Here is a 26,006-nt window from a genome sequence, read left to right on the forward strand (position 1 = left end):
AAAATCTTTCGTGATTCCATCCTCAACCCCCCACTCTCATTCTCCCCGAATGGTGGGATCATCAGCAAATAGATAAAGATAATTTTCCAGAGATAGAGAGATCACTTTGACTTTACTTTTATAGTTGTAGGTTAATGATATCGTTTGGGCGGTGTATAATTCGCGCACAAGTGTAACCAGTTTAATATAAATAAATGTGTGTCGTTGTCTGAAGTAAATTTAGACCATAGATTGTATCACGCTGACAAAACGAGTCACTTAAAAAGGAAATTTCGTGAAGGACCAAAGAGAAAATACACTGGAGGAATAAAAAAGAATGGGTGACCATTGTAATCAGCGCCATTTATAGTTTCACATCCAATGACAAAAACTGACAAACAACAACATGAAGGCCTGATTAGTGGTTCCACAGAAATTGTTTGGAAAGTAATTGACGTTGTATCTTTAAATCCCCGTCCTGGTGTTTCACATGCAGGGTCATTCGTCAATGTGTGTGCAGTCCCTCGGATGGACGTTAAACTGGGCGTCTGGTTAAAGACCTCAGGGTGTCTTGGCGAAAAATGGGCGAGATAGCCGCCGGCACCACGGACAAATTCCGATCCGAATCTTCGTCGAACATCAAACGTGGCCAGCCGGTTCGTGAAAGACTTTGACTAAGATTCCCACACATTCCGATTGCAATGTTTTCTTTTCATTTATACCTATTTGCTCTTTTGTGCCCGCTTTTGTACGATCGGCATTCCACAAGTATTATTTTTCTTTTGGATCAGGTATTTTTGAGCGCTGTATAACATTGCCGCTGTTCGCTGAGCTCGACTGCATTTTCACAAGGTGTCTTTTTTTTATTTTTTATTTTTGCTTCAAAGAAATGTATTTTATAATCAAATTCCGCTTCAGACCCAAAAGGCCGACAACAACAAATTAATCGATGAGTATTAAAAAAAAAAGACCAAACGGAAGGAAGAGTGTATTGAAGAAGAAGAAGAGGAATAGGAAGAACAAGAATAGGAGGAAGAGGAGGAAGTCGTACAAGTAATCGGCGCCATTATTAGCACCATGGAGGCAGCTTCTACGAATACAACAAAAGCAACAGCAGAATCAGCTTTGGCCGGAAGGGTAACTGGCTCGGTTCACCTGGCCGAAGGCGCTTTCAGCGGAGAAGCTGCTTAGATAAACTCTGCGGTCTTTGTCACAGCGCCGTGTTCGTCTGATGTCGCTCTTCTGATTACCTTTTGGCGGGACTGCTGTTCCATTGTGTTCCTTCAGTTTCGTGTTATTTTGCTTGTTGTTTGTAGTTGTTTTTTTTATTTTTTGTATATTTTTTATTTAATTTTTTTTTTTTTTTTTTTTTTTTTTTTTAAACCTAAAAGATTTTTTTTTTGTGTAAATCAAAGCGCGCGTCGAACTGGGGGGGGAGTGAGGCTTGTGAGGTGTAGTGAAGGCGATTTGTTCGCTGTTACTCAGCTCACCTTTACCTCAGCCTCAGCAACGAATTGGTAATTGTATCAAGAAAAGTTTGACTTTGTGTCTATTGAATGTTTAACTTTTTGATTTGTTCATTATTATTATTATTATTATAATTACTTGGTTATCGGCCCGTGACCATCTGGGCTCGTCGAGGCCTTGGTCCTGAACTCCTTAAGGCCTTCATCTCGGGCACAAAAGGTTTACACATTTAATTTTAGTTATAGTTTCACATCCGTTCCTTACATTTCGTCGTTCGACCGCACTGAGGAATTGCCGATGGTCCACGTGGTACGTTGAGGGGGTCTGGGTTGCCAGAGACTCTGCCACCACGTTTTCGACGACGCTTCAAACGGGTGTTGTTTGAAATGTTGTTGAACCCCCACGAAGTGTTGGCTTCGAGTTTTTAAACACGAGTTTAAGGAAGTTAACGTGATAATAAAGAGTTCATTAAAAAAAAAAATTGAATTATTTAAATCTTGTGTGACGTCACGTGGTTGGCTTGTGGAGCGACATGGCACATGAAAAGGTCGCTTTGCGTTTGCTGACATAAATAAACTGGAAGGGCAACTCGGGAGAGCGAATACCCTCCGTCAGGTTGATTACTTTACGTTTTGTATCTCACTGGTAGGCTGGATCTGGATTCGGACCTGCACTAAAATCTAATCGGCTTGTTCTGGTCACCTAACCAACTCGTCCACTAAATTTCGTCCAAATCCGTCCACAACTTTTTGAGATATTGGTTCACGAGTCAGTAAGTGACCACTATATTCGTTATGTGTGTCTGTCTGTCTGTCACGAGCATAGCTCCGTGGGTTTTGATCCGATCCTGATAAAATTTTGGTGGGAGGTTTATATCATGATCTAGTTGTGTTTTCCTGAGAATGGGCGTGGTGCGCCCATTATGGGCGGAGCCACGCCCAAAAAACATGTGCTTTTAGGGGGTAGCCGATTTCAAGTTACATCTTCTCCAAGGGGGTTTGTTGAATCTGGCAGGGGTTTCGGTATTCGGTTAGCCCAATGGCACCTGCATAGCCCCACGGAGCTCGATTTTTTTCATTTTCGTCACAAGGTCATGAACTTAGAAAATTGCGAATTTTGACATAAAAATCATACGACCACCCAAACTTTGAGAGCAAGGATGACAATATTTTTTATGCATAATCTTGAGGTCATTCCCCACCTAAAGGCTTCAAACCATTTTGCTCTATCTCAAACACCTTGCCCGTGGCGCACCCTTCAAGTTTGTTTTTACGCCGATTTCATCAAAGTATGGATAATCCGAGGAGTGCGAAATGCCATATAGCCTGTATGACGTTATATTTTTCTTGGAATGTTCCAGAGGAAGTTTTGCACCAAAGGTCATAATCCTTGACCTTTGACCTTTAAAGTTCACAAAGGTCAAATTTTCAAAGTTGTGCTAATCGAACCGGGTTTTCGACCTTCTTCGACGAACTAACTCCGATAAGCTATAGCACGTATCCTGTTTCCTTATTTTAATGTCCACAACATTGTTTTGTGACCTTTTAAAGGTTATGCAAAGGTCAAATTTTGTAAGTTGTTGAACGAAACTGGGGTTTCGACATTTTGCAGCTAATAACCTGTCACTCGTACCACATCATGTTGATCATTTTTATAATTTGGTCAAACATTATCACATTGTCTCATCCTTGAGATCTCAAACAATCTACATCGTCAAATACCGCTCGTGAACCATTGTCGTCTTCAGACTTGCGTTTCATATCGTTCTAGCCCTGTCACTCAATGGTGAAAAATCACTTTAAAATTCTCAGATCCAGATTCGGGTCTTCACGAGAATTTTCTCATTTCGTTCTTGTCACGTACTCAAGCTTTCCATCAAATTTCGTCCAAATCCGTCCATAACTTTTTGAGATATTTTGTTAACAAACCAACAGACAGATGTGAAAACATAACCTCCATCCACCTTCGATGGCAGAGGTGACAACTATGAGGATCTTCAACCCAGGAGCAGATCATTAGGCCCATCAAAACTCTTGCTAATATTACCAACCTGTGGTTGTTTTGTCCGCACTCTGTCCCTTTTTAAATGCTGCGCTTCAAGTAAGGAAGCAGCACGTACCATTTTAAAGTCTTTGGTACGACTCGGACGGGGTTAAAACCACCTACTTCCCAGACTCGAAGCAGATGCTCCAACCATGACACCACCGAGTCTGGTTAATTGACATTGACATGAGTTGTGAGCTCAGTGGAATTGGGCTGAGATGTTCAAATGGCTGAAGTGACCTGTTGGCCTTTTTTGTTTCACCTTGATAATCGGTGTCATTTTCAGATCAACAATGTCACGTAACTTTTGGAGATGCTCATAAGGGCCCATCTTCATTTTACTTGTGCATGATTGGTGTAATTTTTTGACTCCCAACCCAAGTATATACCATGTTGCCTCCTCCCAACACCCAATCTCTCCCTTGTCATATTTCTGTCTCTTTCCAACCACCTTTGCATTTTCCCTCCCTTATCTTCAACCTCCCGTTTCCCCAGTCCTCTCTCTCTCTCACCTTTCTTATAAATTTGATTTCCCCACCCATTCCTGAGCACATAATTTGGAGATGCCTATTAAGAATGTTATAACCTGTGAAACTCGTGTTCCCGTGGAATGTGTGCACAAATTGGTATATGGAATGATCTTGTTTGTATCTGACGTTTTGTTGCAAATTATGATCGGTTGATTGAATCTGCCCGCGTTCATGGTTGTCAAACGTTCTTTTTCCCAGAAGAAGATTTGGGAGGGAAGTAATCGAAAAAAGAATGACAGAAGGTTAAAGTTGAGAAAACAGCAATGTGTTGAAGCCGAATCGAAAAACCGGAAGATTGTCAGATAGAAGTTTGAAAGGTGCATGGTTTTGAATATGAAGAGATGATGATGTCACATGCTTTAACACACCTTGACAATACCTTGGTTTCTGCAGCTTGTACATACCAGTACTCTGAGCACCTGCACCGAAATGGCACCATTTTACCTGATTTCGTCCAAAAGTTGTTTGATCCCTTTATTCTACATTTGAGCAATTGTAACACATTGTGAAACCTGTTGTGCTTGAGCTTTAAAGGAGTCGTGCACACTGAATGGTAGATTTTAAATTTTGATTTTGCACAATGAAGCAACTTTTTATTTTAGTTTTGCATTGAATCTTTCTTTCTTTGTTGAAAATTTTTTTTTTGTTGTTGTTGCAAAAGCAAACGTCCAAATCCTTTATCTCATTTTGCCTTTGTTCGGACAAAGCTTGCCATTTTCGTTTTTTGTTTTTGAGTCTACATCAAGTCACTGCTTGTGGTTACTTTTTTCAAATTGCAGACGCAACGGATTTGCCCAAAAATTGAAGATTTGTTTCTCGATCTCAAGAAATAATTCTCTGTTCCGATGAAATAAAAGTTTCTTTAAGAATGCCTTTTATTCAAGTTTTGATGCGTTTGTTTTTTATTTTTTTTGAGTTAATTGCATGCACCCTTTTTTTTGTAAGCCAGGAAAGTTTTTTTTTAAAGGATTTTGCTTGACGTAGGATGTGTTTGATTGCCCATGTTTCCAGCTTACTGCTGTTGTGGATGGCGTTCTCCTTCCTACACACAATACCTGAATGGTCAATTGTTTCTGCATGTGTTAGGTTTCTCGTTCAAAGTCTGACAGTAGAAGCCCTGGGGTCGGCCACAAGCATACAAATGCTGGCTCGCATTCGGGATCCCATCGTTATCACTCAGACTCCTCTTCGAACTCTTCACGCTCAAAGTCCAGGTGAGGCCGCTTCCTCTTTGCCACACTCCTGGATCAATATGCAGCTTCATCAAATCTTGTTCTTGTAACAATTGTTTATAGCACTTGCAAAAATAAAAAAAATTTGAATGTCCATAAGTTTGGAAGTGAAAAAATCTTGCACATTATTTATCATAATTAATTTGTCATTAGATTCCGCAAAACCCTCATTTCAAAATGTCATGGTTGTGTGCATTGAAAATTTTCAAAATTGTGAAGTGCTTTGTGATGCTTCTTTGTCTTCCCTCCACATCATCTTTCTTCCAGGAAGGGTTGATGTGTTTTGTTCTTCCTGTTTTTTTTTTTTTCTCCCCCCCCCCCTCCTCTCTTTCCAAAACCATTTCAATCACACACCATTCCTTTGCCAATCTTCTCCAAATTTCCCAAGGTGGTACCTTGGTCCAATACAGTCTCTTTTTCTTCCCCCACCCCCCCTACCATTGAGGCCCTCCATTGTCATTTTAGGTGTCAAAGGTGAAATGCTAAAAAATGGTGTTTTGCTTTGCCGTACCTTGCATTTGGGTCACTCGGGCAATATTTGGCACAAATGTGCTTTGAATCAGGTCTCTTATAGAGATGCGTCGAAACATTTTGGCACTGTCCTTTTTTGGGATTTTATAGTGATCAAAGGGTCAAATGTTCACAAAATTTAATGTTTTTGGTTTGCCATACATTTTATATGTAAACCTATCCAGATAGGAACTGACAAAATAACTTGCTACTGCCCCATGCAGAGTAAAGCTGGTAAAATTGGTTTGATGTCTTCCTTGTGATTTCATAGTGGATGGAGGTGCAGAAGGGTGACGTTACATTCTCCTGCTAATGTCTCTGCTTTTGATTACCTCCGCCACCGAAGGTGAAAGAGGTTATGTTTTCACCTTTGTCTGTCTGTGTGCAGGATATCTCAAAACGTTGTGGACAGATCCAGATAAAATTTGGTGGGAAGTTTGGGTGTGTGACAAGGATGAACTGATTAGATTTGGATGAAGATCTGGATCCGGATCCGGCTATTAGAATTTTCCAAGTGATTCTTCACCATTGAAAGATGCGGCCAAAAATGATGTATAGCACGATCTTCCAGAAAGTTGTGGACAGATTTGAACAAAACTTAGTGGACACGTTGGGTGTGTGACGAGAACGAATTGATTTGATTTTGGTGAAGATTCAAATCTGGATCTGGATACAAGAATATAATTTTTTAATTGATTCTTCATCATTCAGAGATGGGGCCAAAAACAGTACATAGCATGATATTTACCTCTGCCACCGAAGGTGAATGTTTTCACCCCTTTCTGTCTATTACCTACAAAATCAAAGATTTTTTTCAAGTATATTGGTAGGAGCTTGTTTAGTAGTTGTAGTGTAGTAGTAGTAGTAGTAGTAGTAGTAGTAGAGCTTGGGTGTGTTTGGCCTGAGTTTGCACACAAGTGAGAAGAACCTTTGTGAAGTGTTCTCGTGTTATGGGCTACTCAACAGTGTGAGCATCTGGATACGAGAATTATTTAATTTTCTAAAGTGATTCTTCACCATTGAAAGAGGGCCAAAAATGATATACAACATCCTATTTCAAAAACTTATTGGGCCCGATATGTTCTCGTGTATCAGGCATTATGTGGCGGAGGTATGCACTCCACTGAGTGCTCTTCTCGTTACTTTTGTTTTTGATAGCATAATCTATCAGGAATAGTTCGGATTGGATTTCCTCCTTCCACTCTCACACAACCATCTTTCTATTCTGCTTGATAGTCAGCACCTCTTCCACCCCCACCTCTCCCAAACTTCCTCTTCCATTCTTCTTTGCCCTTCTACTTTCAATTGCTCACTCTTCCCTTTCCATCCCCCTTCCCCCCACTGTATTATTTAAGTGGTTTCTCTGCTGATTTAGAATCTAATACATTGGTGGCCATTGACCAGTTGTTATTTAATTGGTTAGATACTGTGGTGTTCATGTTTGATCTTGTATTTTTGTTAGATCACACTCAAACCATCGGCGCAAGTCTCATTCGCGTTCTCACTCTCATTCTCGATCACACTCCCGACGCTACCACTCTCGTTCTCGCTCCTATTCGCCGGCCTTCGGCCGACACAGCCGTTCCCCCATGTCCAGCCGTCGAAGGCACCATGGCTCACGGGTAAGCTTTGGAGGATGTGCTGTGTGTCATTTCCCTTGTTAACTTTTAGTTGCAACTTACTTAGCACTGAACTACCCATTTCTTGTATGAAGTTTGTAAATCTTTGTAATTGAACCATTACATAGCTGTGCTCTTCTTTTGCCTGTAGTAGGAATGCTGCTTTTCTTATAGCACTGAGAATATAACAGGATTCGTACTCGTCAATCAAAATTGAAATGTTATTCTGTATCCTCTTTGCAGTTTAACAAGATCTTTTGAACCCCAAGTTGCAAAACGTCGAAGTTGAAATGGTATTCTGAAAAGTGAAATGACATTTCTCAATCCGGGACAGATGTAGTCTGCGTTGCTTCTGTCTGATTGTTCTGTGTTGTTTAGCTGTGGTTGTGGGAAAGGTGTTTTACCATTTGGTCTTTAAATGTTTTGGGAAGTTTTTTATTATTATTATTATTTTCTTTTTTTCTTTCTTCTTCTATTTTGACCCTCCGTCTTCCTTCATCAGTCATCTCTACTTCTTCCTAAGGTGGAAGGATGCTATATTTTGTTGTACTTTTCTGCATGGTTATCGATTTTTCTGTATGTAAGGATGCAAGTGCAAAATGAAAAGGATGAGATTTACTTATTCTTTCAAAACAAAAGAAAAAAGTCGATGCTCATGGAGCAGCAAACAAGATTGGGGGGGGGGGTGGGTATTACTGACTGCATTGCACATGGGAACAAATTGACATTTGGTGCCGCGATGCAGACGTACTGAAAGTAACGGTAGGCGGTTGACGAGTAAAAGGAATATTGTGACTGGGAAGAGGAGGTGATGAAATGTGAATGTGATTTGACAAAGGGGGAGAGACTTCTGCAGGTGGCGAAAGATAAGGACAAAGGCTAACAGCTTTGTGAATAAATGAACCCATCATGTTCATGTGACTTCCACTTCTTATTCCCCAAAATTTACAATGACCTTGGGGGGAGACGTTTTGTAGCTGCTGAATAGGTTACTACAGCCACATCTGATGTGCTGAAGACAATTCAGAGATATGTTTGGATCAAAAAAGTTGGTCGACTTCTGGATGATGTGCATTGAGGATGTTGTTAGGCTTATGTGGAATAATGACCTGGAATAATGTTGTTGTTTTTTTGTTAACAGGACCGAAGCTAATGGAAGAGTGAGGTCTTTGTTAATGGTAATGACATGTCGGTGGTGACAACTCGTAGGAAGACCTTGTAGATAGTTGTCGCTTGCTTGATAGGGGCTAAGGCATGTGATAGGATGATTTCTTTTCAAAATACAATCTCGGCTTGTTATTGCTTCATATTGTTCAACCAAACATCATATTTAAGTGTTGTTCTTACTGTTATTAATATTATTATTTTTGCTTTTACACTTTAACTGTGCCAGCAGATCAATCCGGAACCGAGTTTATGCTTGGGTGTGTTTGGCCTGAGTTTGCACACAAGTGAGAAAAACCTTCGCCAGGTGTTCTCGCGTTACGGGCCACTCAACAGTGTGAACATCGTCTATGACCAGCAGTCTGGGCGTTCACGTGGATTTGCTTTTGTCTACTTTGAGAACGTTGATGATTCCAAGGAGGTGTGTTATTTCTTTTAGATTGCTCTCATTCAGCATAAAATAAAAATTGCTGAGGAAATTTATACATACACACATACATATGACCTGCTTCGCGTATTCGCTGCTTTTTGTTGTTAATTTATTTATTTACACTTCAGGTCTGGTCTCGTATATCCACCTGGGAAATTGGAAATTGGTCAACATTACATAAAAAAGAGATCCCCTAAACTGCAGCCAAATTTTCTTGCTGTACTCCCAATCATCAGCAAGATCATGGAGTCCATTATTGCAGTTGACATAAAATCATTGCTTTTATCCAACAGCTTCATCTCAGATCATTAGTTCTGATTCAGACATGGTCATTCTACCTTCCACACTCCCAACAATGGTGGTGGCCCTCAATATCAGACGAGATCAGGGCCATCTCTGGACATATCTCAAGCTTCTGCTACCGTCTGGCATCCTGCCTTCCTTTCCAAACTGTCTGCCTATAGATCCAAGGCCAACTCTACTCTTGGATTACTGCCTTCCTCCACTCTCGTAGCCAACGTGTGGCTCTCAACAGAACTCTTTCTTCTCCACTCATAGTCAAGGCTGGAGTACCACAAGGCAGTGTTCTCGGCCCCATATTATTCCTCATCTTCATCAATGATCTTGCTTACTCTGGAAAATCCTCTTTACCTCTCTGTTGATGACTCTACACTCTGCTGTGAAATCTCTCATCCTTCTGACAGATAAGCAGCAGCCTCTTGCCTCTCCTCAGACCTTGACAAAATCACAAACAGGTGAAGCACAGTTTTGTTTCCAGTGTTTCAAAAAGATTGATACAACTTTGACTTCCTGCCGTTTCTTTGTTTTTTGACCTATAACGTTTTATTCTTCAGGGTTTGGGGATGCTGTCGTGTTATTTGTTCCCTGGGACTTCTAGCTCCGTAGCTCAACTATGCCATTGACAGTGAAGCAGAAGACAAAATTGTTGGCTCTGTGGTATGAGACTAAATCGTATGTAGACACCTGCCAGAAAATGATGTTGTGGTTGTTGATGGCACCGTTCCAGTGGAATTGAGCTTCATCACTCAACCAGATCAGGTTGATCCAGTTTCGGTACCGTTCCATCCCGTCATTGAGCCAATTGCACACACCACATCTCCTCATGTAATCTTGACTCAATTTCTGCCGATAGAGATGACATATATATATATATATATATATATATATATATATATATATATATATATATATATATATATATATATATATATATATATGTGTATATATGTATATATATATGTGAGATATATATATATATATATATATATATATATATATATATATATATATCTCACATATATATCTCACATATATATATCTCACATATATATCTCACATATATATATCTCATATATATATATATATATATATATATATATATATATATATATATATATATATATATATATATATATATATATATATATATATATATATATATATATATATATATATATATATATATATATATATATATATATATATATATATATATATATATATATATATATATATATATATCTCATATATATATATATATATATCTCATATATATATATATATATATATATATATCTCATATATATATATATATATATCTCATATATATATATATATATATCTCATCTCATATATATATATATATATCTCATATATATATATATATATATATATATATATATATTCACTCACTCACTCACTCACTCACTCACTCACTCACACCTTAAGTTGGGTCCATGGTGGTTAATTGCCACATATAAACTGACCAACAACATTGTAACTCTTATTTCATATTGTATGGGTCTTGCTTACTGGCATCTGATAACTGTCAGCAATGGTCATTCCTTGTAAAAAAAAATTGTAACCATGTGACATGTTTGTCAGTCTTCCTCGAACTCTTGGTCCATGTTGGGCCTGGGTAAGAATAGTCTCACCACCTTATGTTTGGAGTACAAGTACCTGAAATGAGGCAGCTTGATTAAGTGATAAGGTAGGATTTCAAATCAATTACAATAATAGGAATTTATGCTGTTTCCCATTGTTGCTGTGTTTTTCTTTCCTTACCTTCCGAGAACATACTATATAATACTTTCTGTTTGTTTCAGGTGTTAAGATGTTTTGCATTGTATCAATGTATGGATGTTTCTGACTTGAGTCTGTTGAAGATTCGGTGGTCATTTACTGCATGGAAACTGAACCAAACCTTTGTTACTCTAATTTTAACATTGTGTGGGCCTTACTGACTTGTGTCTGTTGAGGCAGTGGTGGGCTGTAATGGCACCATTGTTAACATTTAACATTGTATGGGCTCATTCGTTATATGTAAACTGACCAACAGCATTGTTACCTCTATAAATGATTTTTCCTCAATTGCTTCATCATATTTTCTTCTAGTTTCAGGTGCATGCAATGGTGATGGTGAGAAACTAATCTGTAGAATGTAGATACAGTGGGGAGAACAAGTATTTGATACACAGCCGATTTTGCAGGTTTTCCCACTGACAAAGCACGTAGAGGTCTGTAATTTTTATCAGAGGTACACTTTAACTGTGAAAGACGGAATCGAAAACAAAAATCCTGAAAATCACATTGTATGATTTTTAAATAATTAATTTGCATTTTATTGCATGAAATAAGTATTTGATCACCAACCAACCAGTAAGAATTCCGGCTCTCACAGACCTGTTAGTTTTGTCTTTAAGAAGCCCTCCCATTCTCCACTCATTACCTGTATTAACTGCACTTGTTTAAACTCGTTATCTGCATAAAAGACAGCTGTCCACACTCAATCAATCAGACTCCAACCTCTCCACAATGTGCCAGACCAGAGAGCTGTCTAATGACATCAGAGATAAAATTGTGGACTTGCACAAGGCTGGGATGGGCTACAGGACAATAGGCAAGCAGCTTGGTGAGAAGGCAACAACTGTTGGCGCAATTATTAGAAAACGCAAGAAGTTCAAGAAAACAGTCAATCTCCCTCGGTCTGGGGCTCCATGCAAGATCTCACCTCGTGGAGTCTCAATGATCATGAGAAAGGTGAGGGATCAGCCCAGAACTACACGGCAGGACCTAGTCAATGACCTGAAGAGAACTGGGACCACAGTATCAAAGAAAACCATAAGTAACACACTACGCCTTCATGGATTAAAATCCTGTAGCGCACGCAAGGTCCCTCTGCTCAAGCCAGCGCATGTCCAGGCCCGTCTGAAGTTTGCCAATGACCATCTGTATGATCCAGAGGAGGAATGGGAGAAGGTCATGTGGTCTGATGAGACCAAAATAGATCTTTTTGGTTTAAACTCCACTCGCCGTGTTTGGAGGAAGAAGAAGAAGGATGAGTACAACCCCAAGAACACCATCCCAACCGTGAAGCATGGAGGTGGAAACATCATTCTTTGGGGATGCTTTTCTGCAAAGGGGACAGGACGACTGCACCGTATTGAGGGGAGGATGGATGGGGCCATGTATCGTGAGATCTTGGCCAACAACCTCCTTCCCTCAACAAGAGCATTGAAGATGGGGCGTGGCTGGGTCTTCCATTATGACCGACCCGAAACACACAGCCAGGGCAATGAAGGAGTGGCTCCGTCAAAAGCATCTCAAGGTTCTGGAGTGGCCTAGCCAGTCTCCAGACCTGAACCCAATAGAAAATCTTTGGAGGGAGCTGAAAGTCTGTGTTGCCCAGCGACAGCCCTGAAACCTGAAGGATCTGGAGAAGATCTGTATGGAGGAGTGGGCCAAAATCCCTGCTGCAGTCTGTGCAAACCTGGTTAAGAACTACAGGAAATGTCTGATCTCTGTAATTGTAATTGCAAACAAAGGTTTCTGTACCAAATATTAAGTTCTGTTTTTCTGATGTATCAGATACTTATTTCATGCAATAAAATGCAAATCACTTATTTTAAAATCATACAATGTGATTTTCAGGATTTTTGTTTTAGATTCCATCTTTCACAGTTGAAGTGTACCTATGATAAAAATTACAGACCTCTATGTGCTTTGTAAGTGGGAAAACCTGCAAAACCGGCAGTGTATCAAATACTTGTTCTCCCCACTGTAGACATATTGCTTATTTGGTGGAGGGTTCACATCATAGTCAAGTAGAAACTCACTCAACTATGCCTCAAGGAAAAAAACAAAAACGCCCGAGCACTGAAAGTCCAGTTGACGTGAGCTAAAAAAAGTCTCTTCCCTCAACTGTATCTTGCATGTGACTGGTATTAATAATTATAGGAATTTTTCATCATTTGGCAGTATCAAAGCAGATCCCATTGAGAAACAGGTCTTCCTGCATGTCATCCATTATAAACGTTGAGCTGAACCTTCAGGGTCTTCCCATCATATGGAGAATATATGCAGTCAGAAACCTGATTCATTAGAAGGTGTTGAACTGGATGCCATTGGTTATCACAGAGGATGTGATTGTATGTTGGAGGATGTTAAAATTGTATGGAATCGATGTTTCATTTGTATTTCTAGCATGTTTGGTTCAAAAGTTATGAAAATTTCTGTTATTTTTATCATTGGGCACATCTAAATCCAAGATGGTAGCCAACTAGACCCCAAGATCAACCTAATTTTCTTGTTAACATCTAAAAATGTTATCATCTAAAAACGAGACACCTTAAGGATTCTAACAATGTATGTTTGCATAAATACTCAGGGTGGTGCACGTGGGGCCTATTTAGCTGCCCTTCGAATACAGTTACTTAAAATGAACACATTTAATGAAAATAGACAAATATTTAAAAAAGCCTGGTGTTGGCGCAGTGGTTAGGGCAGTGGCTTGGGATCCAAAGGGTCCTGAGTTCAAGCCCCGCTGGGCCACTGAATTAATACACCAGGGGGTTGACTCAGCCTGTCATCCTTCTGAGGTCGCCGAAGTGAGTACCAGTGTACTGGGCCGGTGTATACCCCGGTTAGAATAGGTGTACCAGATCCCTGTGTCGTAAGAGGCGACCAGGGTTGCGTCAGGAAGGGCATCCGGCATAAAACCTGTGCCAAATCATTATGCGGATCATAACTGATGATCCGCTGTGGCGAACCCGAAACGGAGCAGCTGAAAGAAGAAGAAGAAGAAGAAGAAGAAGAAGAAGAAGAAGACAAATACAAAGGACGATAATAAATGTCATAATGATAAATGCACAATGTAAATTAAACTCAGTCAAGGCGCCTCCACACAGACTTAAATACAGACAAGGGGAAACCAAAATAAATGAAAATCTCTCCTTTTATTCTTGTACTTAGTTTGGCCCAGAGATTGTCTGTGTGGAACTTGGAACCGAGGCGCTTCTATTTGCACGTGTCGACGTGCGCAAAATGGCGCCAAGTCGCTGCTCTCGCAGCGGGGAAAACATGCCAGGCAATCCACGAGCGGCACGCAACACCAAGGCTCAGAGAGACTGCATCTGTTTTGTGCATCCATCGTCCTCACCGACCCGGGATTTGACATACACGAGGCTCGGGTTCCGTTCCTCACAACCCAACCAAGAGCCAAAGGCCAGCTTCTTGCTTCACCACGCGAGTCAATTCGCCTCAGCACACATTTAAGAACCTTGCCGTCTTCCTTCACTCTGCACTCGTGCCTTCCTCACACTGACCTCGTGTGTGCGCTCTGCCGATCTTTCGTCCCTTCACACTGGCATTGTGTGTGCGCTCTCTGTCCTCGCCATTACTGTGCAACCAACCCTTCTTCTTCTTCGACGTCATCTCTAACCACTGTTTTCTCCTCTGGGGCGTGGCTTGCTCTTTGGGAAGATAGGGCTTCTGCCTGCTCAGCCAGCTTCTGATGTCACGCCCATCAATTGTCAGCCTCGGGGGGGGGGGGTGTGACTTCCCCTGCCGTCACCCTTCGAGGCGGGGCTTCTGCCTGCTCGGCACGTTTGCTCGTTTCTTATATTGGTTTTAGTTATGAAAACAAGGGGAAAAGTCACGGGGGGGGGGGGGTGCCATTACGTACTGGGGAAGCTTATTCTAAAACGTGTGGTGACACGTAGCACTTCAGCTCACAGTTTCCCTACTTAATTACATTGAGATGTCTCATACACGTCCATGGACCAAACAACTCTATTCAATCCTAAATTCCCTTTTAAACCCCCCCATCTACCCCCACAACCGCAACAATATGTTATGCCATATTTTCCGGTGTATTAACTGCACCCCTGTTTTTCACCTTCAAAAAAAATGAATATTGTTACGGTTGTGTAAATTCACAGATTACCATTCAGGTTCCCCGAAGATCAGTTATGTCGATAAGTGTGCGTTCCAGGTTAGATTTCCCCACCAATGTATAACGGGAATTATTCGTGTGCCGGGCTGTGCATCTTTAGTCAGCCGTTATTCTGTCTCCATCTTTTATTTTAACAACGACAATAATAATAACAACAACAACAACAACCCACGGCCGCGTTTTACGGTGATCTCCAACACGGCCGTGTTTTTACGGTGATCTCAAACACGACCGCGTTTGACGGCAATATCGGATCAAAACGGTGAGAGGGGCGGAGCCAGCCGGGGGTGAAGGGTCGCAGGTGAAAGAGCGAGCACCCCATGAACTCGATAAAGAGCCGTGCTGGAACGCCGAGAAGGCAGTTGAGAGTTGGAAGTTGGGCTTGAGTTGGGCTGGGCCGTTGGAGAGAGTCTGGAGTCTGGAGTTCGTGGCTTGCGGTTGGCGGTGGGACAGGAGAGACGCCTCGTTGGGAGCTGGAGAGTTTGGAGTTCGGGTAGTTGGTTCGCCGGTGCAACCAGGATGCCTGAGTCAAGAGCCATTCACTCCTCCAACGCATTGTTGGCTAGACCAGGCCGCAGTGGAGGCCAGACAACCAAGGGAGCCAGTCGGAGCTCGGGGGTCCGGGCACAGACATCGAGGGTTGCCGAACCAGGACCCAGCGAGTCACCACGAGGGTGGCCAGGTAGCCCGCTCGGTTATCCCGGCTCCGAGCAATCATAAAGGCTCACGAGCTCGGTTCTTTCTTTCTTTCTTTCTTTCTTTCTTGTGTTTTGCATGAAAGTCTGTGGCGCCTTGTCCATAAGTAACAAACTGTTAAGTGCCTGTACATTACATGATATAACTCGGCTGTAGGCTTTTTGCTCGTGTCTTGTCCCATTTCCCCATTCATTGCATATGTGCGTTTAAAATAAGTACCCCCATTGTTTGAATGTTCACCTGCTCGTTGCCTCCCTTCCTACATTGACTGCCATAATTCCCTCCGGGATATTAGATGGCTGATTATAAGCCGATAAAACGTACATCTGGTCCGACGGGACTTGGCGATATGGAACGAGCTGCTTAAGCGGCTCGTTTTTGTGCAGGTCCCGTTGAGGTATAAACTCCCGGCATTTCTGTCCGCGAATAATTCGGTACATCGACAATTCGGCGATCAACCCTGTAGCACGTGGACAGAAGAGTTGGCTGGTTTATGGTGTGTTTAAAACACCCGTAGCTTGGGTTTCGGAGTTGATCCGGAAGCTGCGACTAGATTGCCACGTTCGGTGGGCGCACGGGGCCGCAATTGGGCTGAAGGCGGTCGTCCGCACGCCGGAGTGGCGGAAATCAACAGCAATACGAGGTATGTTCAAAAAGTATCCAACATTAATTTTTCGTGCCTAAACAAATGAAGCTAGGGAGGCGTGGTTTGGTGCACGTATGTAGGCGATCCTAATTCGTATGCGTGAATATTTTCCTGCGGACAGACCGCCGATGAGTGAGGAAGTGAAAGTGAGCGCCGTTGGATTTTCGTTTTTGACAAAATGACGGATCACTGTGGTCTCATCGCCAGTGATCACTGTGTTGAAGAAGTTGGGATCGCTGTTCAGTCTCCAGCATGTCCTGTGCGATCTACAAATGGAGTTGCTTCTGCTTGATCGTTAGCAGCTTTGGCACGAACTTTGCTGAGATTCTCCTTAAGCCCAAATCCTCAGTCAGTATGGAAGAACGGATCCCGCCTCGTCCGCCTCGCCCGACGCCCGCCTCGTCTGCAAGTTCTCTGATCGTGATTCGACGATCCTGCATCAGCAGGGTCCTCACTTGGTCAATGACGATCTCATTTCGGGATGTTGAGGGCCTACCAGAACGTGCTTCACTTTCCACTGATGGGCGACCATCTTTGAAGCGATTGTACCACTCTTTTTTTTATCTGTGTTGTGCCCATTGCTTCGTTCCCGAAGGCCTGTTGAATCTTGTGGATCGTTTCCACTTGAGAATCGCCAAGCTTTACACAAAATTTGATGCAGTAGCGTTGTTCAAGTTTTTCCGTAATTTTCTGACAGGTTCTGCAGGCAGGAAAATATTCACGCATACGGATTAGGATCGCCTACATACGTGCACCAAACCACGCCTCCCTAGCTTCATTTGTTTTCGCACGAAAAATTAAGGTTGGATACTTTTTGAACACACCTCGTATATTGATCATTTTATTTTCTGATCTTGATCTAAATACGTTTGTACATTAACTTTGTACGGAATAAAGTGACGGAGGTATCAACATGCTTGCTCCCATGTCCGTTTAAGTTTGTCTAACGGTCTTATTCTCATTTTCAAAAAGTTGGAGAGAGAAGAGGATACCAAGAAGTTTTCATTTTTCTTTCTTAGTTTTTAATATTATAAAAAGGATTTTTTTTTCTAACTATAAAAAATGCAAAAATGGTTCATACCAGTATCATGTATTTCTTGTGGATTTGTGGCCCTAAAAAGGGCCGTTTGGCTATGTTGAAGCTTTTCAGCTAAACCCGAGGAAATCCTCGTCAATGCTTTCTTTGTCGAAGACGGCACGTAACTCCTTGTCCAAATCGGGGTAGAGCAAGTCCCCATCGCTGTCACTGTCATTTGCACCCTCCTCCTCCAAAATGATGTCATAATCTGTGCTGTCCATGTTGTGGAGATGCATAATTTCAGAAATGCTTGCTTGATGATGTCCGACGGTATCTCCTCCCACACCTTGACGATCCAGTCACAGATCATTGGAAGGTTGACCTTACTCGTCCTCCTGCTCTTGGTTTAGGTCTTCTCACTCATTACCCAGTTGGATCAGCGGTGATGTCGCCCGTCCTTGAACGGCTTGTTGATGGACACGTCGAGGGCTGCAGGAGCGATATCATTCCTCCTGGGATGATGACGAGATCGGTGTTTGTCAACGGAGCAGCGCTTAGCGTCTTCAGTCTTGTGACAACTGAACGTGTCCAGGACTAGCATGCTCCTTCATTGGGAGAGACGGCATTCGGTCTACTACTTCAGACCATGCGCACCAAGCTCTGGACCAGGCCCTAATCTATCCACCCCTTATGTTGCTCACGAACAATGACGCCGGCTGAAAACTTCTCTTTCGGCAGTCTTCATCTTGAACACGGCATATGGGGGAAGCTTGCAATCATCTGCTATGCAGGCGAGCATGACGATGAATTGCTCCTTCTCGTGAGAAGTAGTGTTGATTGTCACATTGTGTTCCCCCTTCACTGTGATGGTGGTCATCGTGAAACACTAAGTGCCCCCCCCCCTTCTTGAGGGTCACATGACCACCCCCAGCCTGTTGGCGGATGCACGTAAGTTTTGTGCGCAAACTTACTTTAGGTGGGTACTCCGTTATTAGACTCTACCTATTGTGAATAATTCTTACTTTGATGTGAGGCATGGTGTTATTCTTCTTATTTGTGTTTAATGGTGTTTTCAGAGTTTGGAGGCTCGATATACGCCACACACGTAAACTTCGGGTGTCTCCAGGCATCACTTTATTTAATTTCCACACGGTCAATAAAACGCTGTACAAACTCTTAACCTGAACCGATTTTCAAAATTTAAACTGCAGAATTTAGCTTAACAGCAGTTCCAACTGCTAAAAAAAATTGTTCATTTGGAATATAATTGAAATTCAGATTGTTGGAATGTGCAACTTGAAATTGTTGGAATATACAACAGATAAGTTGTAGTTGCTTCAGGAATCTCTCGATTGTTCATTTGTTTCGTGGCCACGTATGCGGAAGTTGGGCAAGAGGTTTTTTTTTTTGTTTGCTTGTTTTTCTTTTGTTGGTTGAATCATTTATTTGTTATTGCTTCCTTGTGTTCCCTTTCCCTATGACCGTTCGTTCTATTGTTTCATAAATATACTCGGTTCGGAGTGAATGTGAGCTGTCTTCATCCTTCATTTGGTGTTTAAAGAAAGCCTGTTGAGAGTGAATTGGCGGCAGAAATTAACATTGCATTCCCAGACCGTCCACGCCTCTCGGACTCGCTCGGCCTAATTAGATATCAGACTGTGGTGATGATTAATGTAGTGCTCGACCAATTTGGTGCTCCAATCTGTAAGGTATCATGGCTTTTGCACGTGATCCAGCAGGTAGTTTAAAATAGGTTGACCGTTGCGGTCGCAAGGTGCCTCCCCAGATTCGAACCAGGCAACTGGAATGGACCGGATGACTACAATATGTTTCGTTCCGAAAGAACAATTTTTGAGTCGAATAGTGATGTTGCTTTATTTGTTTGTTTTTAATGGTTAAGAGTGGAAGTGGAAATGAATCTTGGCAGCACTTGTTTTTTTGTTTTTTTGTTTGTATTTTTCAAAACCCTTTCAGAAATAATTTAGATGCTTTTTCTGAAGGACATAGGTGTGCTTCATTCCTTGTTTGATGGATACCCCCCCCACCTCTTTATATACAATTCTCAAAGCTCAAGGAGCAAGGGATTGATTAACTTGACAGTGTGGTGACCAAAAAAACGGATGGCCAAGACTACACAGGTGCAAAACATGAAAAGAAAGAAGAGGGAAAAGTTTATATGTAGTAATAGAAATAGTTTGAGATTGGGTGGTGCAACATTAGGGGAGATTATTCCACAGATAAAGCAAGAAAGTGATGAAGAAATTGAGATGAGCAGTAAGCTTAGACTTGGAGGGTAAAAAGGTATGAGTTTCTGGAGAAGTGCATGTGATGTGCAGGGGCAGGGAATCTGGAAGGAAGAGAGATTGGAGGAACAAGACAGCAGGAGTTTGTGAACCGCCTCAGGGAAAGAAGCATTTTCTGTGCAGCAACCTTGTGTAGGAGTCCAATCGTGTTCAGGGTTTGACATTTTTGTTCAGGAATCCAAGGTGAAGATGTGAGACCTTTTAGCCCACAGGGGAGAGGGTAGGGTGCAGTACACAATTGTATTGTGACCAACATCCATGTCGGTTGAGGAGTTTCTGTTTACAAAGAAACGACGTGGCCTGACAGAGGGCCCAGTCTGCCTAATTTTTGAGGCCAGATTGGAAATGTCAACCACCCTGGGACAGGTTGGAGGTTGAGACCTCAGAAGTGGCTGGTTGCAAGAATCTGTAGGACATTCTTCTCGGAGAATGAGGACAAGATATATTCTTGTTTTTCAGAACATTTTGGGGGCTACACCATTTTCTGATTTTTGTCAAGATCAGTTGCGAGGATTTCAGCTGTGACCTGTATCTTGCTGTACTGTAAAATGATATGGAATGGTCGAATCATCTACAAAATTGTGAAGATTGTCCAAGAAAATGGATAGGTCATTGATCTAAACAAGGAATAGGCATTCCCTCCATAGATGGAGTTTATGTTTTCACCCCCGTCTTCATCTGTCTGTCTGTTAGCAGGATTTATTGGCCATTCGTCACATTTAACAGGTCATCAAAGGAAAATACCTCCTTACATTTCTGCATGTGGGTGGAAATGAGAGGTCGTCACTCAAAAAGAGATCCACTATAATGTATGCACGAGGAAGAAAAATTAACCGACGGCCTTCAGAAAGTATTCACACCCCTTGACTTTTTCACATTTTGTTGTGTTGCACTTTCAGCCTGAATTTAAAAAAGATTCAATTTAAACTATTTGTCACTGATCTACACAAAATATCCCACAATGACAAAGTCAAAACATGTTTTCAGAATTTTTTACAAATTAATTAAAATTGAAAAGCTGAAATGTCTTTCATCAATAAATATTCAACCCCTTTGCTATGATACTTCAAATTTAGCTCAGGTGCATCCAATTTCCTTTTCTCATCCCTGAGATGTCTCTTCAACTTTATTGGAGTCCACCTGTGGCCAATTCAATTGATTGGACATGACTTAGAAAGAAAAAATACACCTTTCTATATCAGGTCCCACAGTTGATTGTGCATGTCAGAGCAGAAACTTTACCTTAAAGTCCAAGGAACTGTCTGTAGAACTCTGAGCTAGAATTGTGAGTAGGCATAGATCTGGGGAAGGGTACAAAACAATTTCTGGAGTGTTGAACGTTCCAGGAGTACAGTGAGCTCCATCATTTGGGAAATGGAAAGAATATGGAACTACCCAGACTCTTCCTAAAGCTGGCAGTCTGACCAAATTGAAAAACTGGGCAAGAAGGATCTTGGTCAGTGAGGTGACCAAGGACCCAATGACCACTCTGACAGAACTATAGAGTTCCTTGACTGAGATGGGAGAACCTGCTAGAAGGACGACAGTCTCTACAGCACTTCACAAATCTCGGCTTTATGGGTGACTGGCCAGGCAAAAGCCACTGCTGAGAAAAAGGCACATGACAGCATGCCTGGAGGTTGCAAAAAAGCACGTGAAAGACAGAGAGCATGAGATAATACATTCTGTGGTTTTATGAGCGAAAACTAAACTCTTTGGCCTGAATGCAAAGTGCTACTTCTGGTGGAAACCGAGCACAGCTCATCACCTATCTAATACCATCCCTACCGGAAATCATAGTGGTGACCGCATCGTGCTATGGGGATGCTTTTCAGCAGCAGGGACTGGGAGACTTATAAGGTTAGAGGGAACAATCAATGGAGCCAAATACAGGCAAATCCTTGAGAACCTGCTTCAGAGTGCAAAAGACCTCAGACTGTGGTGAAGATTTATGTTCCAGCAGGACAATGACCCCAAGTATATAGCCAAAACAACACTTGAATGACTTCAGAACAAGAATGTGAAAGTCCTTGAATGGCACAGCCAAAACCCAGACTTAAATCCCATTGAGAAACCTTGGAAAGACTTGAAGATTGCTGTTCACCGACTCTCCTCGTCCAACTTGACACGACTTGAACAAATCTGCAAGGAAGAATGGGAGAAAATCCCCAAATCCAGAAGTGCAAAGCTGATACAGGCATATCCAAGAAGATTAGAAGTTTTAATCTCTGCCAAGGGTGCTTCTGCAAAGTATTGACTCAGGGCTGAATACTTTTATGTAAATTAGATATTTCTATATTTCATTTTTGATTAATTTGTAAAAAAAATTCTAAAAACAGGTTTTTACTTTGTCATTATGGGGTATTTTGTATAGATGAGTGACAAAAAATTTAATCCATTTTAAATTGAGGCTGTAACGCAACAAAATGTGAAAAAGGTTGTTGCTGCATTATTTGTTATTGAAAAATTTGTTGCTGCATTATTGAAAAAGGTTGCTCCTTTGGATGAGTGGATTTTTTTTTTTTACCCTGCGCACGCAAAGTGAAAAGCGGGGTTAAGCAATTCGTTCATGCCTGTTTTATCAGCTCATGATCGAGGAACAACTTGTTTCAATCAAATGTTATATTTTGTAGCACTAATTGGAAGAAAAGTCTTTTGTTTTAACATACTTTGGCATTGAATGCATCCCGATTGCACATGCACAGAGGGGGAGAGATCATTTTTACGTGGTGTGGCTGCTTCAATGTTTGGTCCGTCCTTCCATCCATACATCCATACATCTGTCCGTCAAAAATGAAGAAGACACTTTCTACCCACCGTGTTTAATTCTATTGTGGTTTGTTCGTTTCTCGACTTTGCCTATTTCATATTAAAAATGCCAAACTGCACTGCTTCCTTCATTCCTTTTTTAAAAATTGACTTTATTTTATTTGTTCTTTTTATTTATTTTGTTTTATTTATTTATTTATTAATAACTCTTTGCTTGCTTGGCAGTCAAACAAAATTGAAAATCATTCCAAACAAGAAACATTGCTTTTAAGGATGTTATAAAGGATACAGACAGGCACAGTTAACCAATGTAAGTAAAATGTTAGATCGGATGATTTAATAGACAGGGTAAAATGGCGATACATTTCGGACTTAATTTATTTATACGACCTTTACAATCTTTATTATATTTAATTTTATACTTGAACACTGTGGAACACAAATCTCCTGTCATCATACTTCCCAGAACCTCCAGTTCTGTAGTGCAGGTATCCCCCATTTAACGAATGTTCAAGTAGCGAAGGTTCGCTACAATGGCTGATTTCATTTAGGGCTATCCCGAGCTTAACAAAGGTCTTCATTTGCTACAACAGAGCTGCCATCCCCACAACAGTGCCTTGTGATTGTTCTGCAACGACTACGACTCAGCGGACGCATCCGAGATAGAGTTCACAATGCCACGCCATGAGTCTTTGTCCATCATTCGTGTCTGCAGGTCCGCTATGTCATGCTGGATATCCCTTCCTACGCAGTCGATGTATTTCAGTGGCCTTCTTCCTCTGGTTGGGCAAGGCAATCTCAAACGGATTACGTCAGATATAATTTGGTCATTGGCGTGGAAACAGTGACTAGCAAAATGTGTTCTGCGATGAGCAACAATGGTAGAAATGGGTGGTATGTCTCCATAGATCTCTGCTTTTGTTCTGTGTTCCCGCCAGCTGATGTTCTGAACTCTCATAAGAAGCCGAGTATATGTGCCATCGAGCCGGTCTTGCAGGACTTTCTTCATGGTCCATGTCTCTGATCCATATAAGAGTATGTTCTCTACGCAAGCTCTAAAGAATGCAAGTTTGGTAGATCTTGAAATGTTAGACTGCCAGATGTGCTGCAGCCTGTTACATGCACTCCAGGCTTGACCTTTGTGTGATATGAAGTCCTCCTTGGAGTCGGCTACATAAGACCCAAAGTACTTAAAGTCTTTGACTTCATTTAGTTGTGAGCCATCCTTGGAGAAGATTGGTAGATGATCAGCATCCTCATTTACTGTCATGTATTCTGTTTTCTTGGCATTTAGAAACAGACTGACCTGAGCTGAAGCATCCTCAATAGAAATTTGAAGGTTTTGAGCATCCTTCAAAAGTGGTGCTGTTAAGGCAATGTCATCTGCATAGTCAAGATCTGTGAGATGTTTATCTGTTGTGATTTGATATTTTTTGGCTTGATGTCAATTCCTTTCTCTTTCATGGTCTCTACTGACTGCCTGAGAATGTAATCCACAACTACAACAAAAAGATAAGGAGCAAGGGTGTCCCCTTGGAGGATGCCTACAGTTGTGAGAAACTCCTTGGTTGGGCCATCTGTTGTATGAACATAGCTAGATGGGTTGTTGTACATGATGGCAATTGCTTGCACTGTTTCTTCTAGGATGCCATAGTTCAAAAGAATTTGAAGCATGACCTTCCTGTTGACGCTGTCAAAGGCCTTGGAGAAATCCACAAATACTAAGCTTGCTTTCTGCTTCGAGATCTTTAGTTCTTCTATGATCCTCCTTGTGCAATGATCTTGTGATTGTGCAATGTCACTTTTGTGGTGCCGATTAACTTTTCAGAATTGAAGGGTGAAAATAATCATCTCCTTCACCACCTTCCAGCCACCTTCTGAACTGAAACTTGGACTCAAGATTATTTTGTTAAGTGTTGCTACTTAATTAACTTTGTTACTGTGTGACTGTCTTAATTATTAGGTTAATAATAATAATATTATTATGACACTTGCAACTAAAACTATCACTACACAAAGCATATGGCTTCACAACAAGATGACAAAATTACCTTGAGGAAACCAAGTGTATTTTCCCAGAAGAAATAATGCAAAATGAGCTCCCGCATCACGAAGGGGCATAAAGATGCATAAACCCTTTGGTTAGCATGGATACCTGCACTTCAATTTAAATGAAGGTTCAATGAGGTGGTATGTAAGTGGTGGTTGGGACTACTTCAATAGCACTAATTTTTTTTTTTTTTTTTGTTATCTCTTGTTAAAATCATTTTTATTAAAGTTGACATACAGTCGGACCCTGACATTTGTAGTTAATAAATGTAACCTGCTTCTACTTTCACAGCCCTGTGCTTTTGCGTTTTCGTGGTTTTTCATGGGATTTTTGATCTTTCACTTATGAATCGTGAACCTCCAGGCACCTATCCCCCTTTTCCCCATTGAAACAATGCCCCGACATTCGTGGCATTTTACAGAAACGTATCTTCTGGAAATGTCGGGGTCCGTCTGAACTGTATATACCTGAACCCTGCATGGGGAATTATGTTCTATGAACTCTCTAGTTAATACTGTACTTGATATGCTGTGGAGATAGATATATATGTTTTTTAATGATACTTTTACTCTCTTGTATCCTGAAGTTTTTATTAGCTTGTATTATATTTAGTTTTATAATATTCCTTCTCCGACCATTCTCTGTGGGTTTTGAAGGCAAAGGAGAGAGCCAATGGAATGGAACTGGATGGTCGGTACATTAGAGTGGATTACTCCATCACCAAAAGGCCACATACACCAACACCTGGCATCTACATGGGAAGACCCACATAGTAAGCACATGCACCTGGTTTATTAGTAGAAACGTGTGAATCGGAGTAGTTTCTTAACCATATGCAATGTAATAATATTAATGTTCTTGTGTTTCCTGCAGTCCAAATCGGCGTGACGGCTATCATGAGCGCTCATACGACCGCGAATATGATCGTGATAATGATCGCTCTTATGACCGTGGATATGACCGCCACAATGATCATGGTTATGATGATTACAGGGGCGACCGATGTGATAGCTACAGGTGAAGGTTGCATCTCTTTATTTAATACGCTTGTCTCTGTATCTTTGTCACATATCAGGAGATGATGAACTCCCGCGAGATTGTGAATTAAACGTTGTGTGCATGTGCATGTTTTGTTCACAAGAAGATAATTAATTTCAGATAATTTCTCAACACAATTTGGTGACTCACAATCACTTGAGATTGAATATGGACCTGAAGAGAAGGGTGAAAGGGGAAGGTGAGAAAGCAGGTTATGAGGAGATAGAAGTCAGTAAGGTTGGTTAATGGCATAATATTA

The 26,006-nt window shown here is 41.3% G+C and overlaps 1 protein-coding gene across 10 annotated transcripts in view; it reads left to right on the forward strand.

The window, feature by feature from the left end:
- The first annotated feature begins 614 nt into the window (after positions 1 to 614).
- LOC147029611 (transformer-2 protein homolog beta-like) overlaps positions 615 to 26,006 on the forward strand; it is a 34,449-nt gene continuing 9,057 nt past the window's right edge. Inside the window, exons 1-8 of one of the 10 annotated variants that reach the window (XM_085872786.1) lie at positions 973 to 1,116; positions 4,218 to 4,336; positions 5,106 to 5,233; positions 7,224 to 7,383; positions 8,522 to 8,558; positions 8,774 to 8,965; positions 25,366 to 25,481; positions 25,583 to 25,726. In XM_085872786.1, coding sequence (XP_085728912.1) covers positions 5,161 to 5,233; positions 7,224 to 7,383; positions 8,522 to 8,558; positions 8,774 to 8,965; positions 25,366 to 25,481; positions 25,583 to 25,726 — 722 coding nt within the window. In that variant the 5' untranslated portion in view covers positions 973 to 1,116; positions 4,218 to 4,336; positions 5,106 to 5,160. Of the gene's footprint in view, positions 636 to 940; positions 1,117 to 1,371; positions 1,497 to 1,518; positions 4,337 to 5,105; positions 5,234 to 7,223; positions 7,384 to 8,521; positions 8,559 to 8,773; positions 8,966 to 25,365; positions 25,482 to 25,582; positions 25,727 to 26,006 lie in introns of those variants that run through there. The other 9 variants (XM_085872789.1, XM_085872787.1, XM_085872791.1 and 6 more) reach the window with 9 other exon arrangements.

The sequence above is a fragment of the Eptatretus burgeri genome, chromosome 3 (assembly GCF_056783735.1).
Source record: "Eptatretus burgeri isolate ZD-2024b chromosome 3, Ebu_testis_v1, whole genome shotgun sequence".
Lineage (NCBI taxonomy): Eukaryota > Metazoa > Chordata > Myxini > Myxiniformes > Myxinidae > Eptatretus > Eptatretus burgeri.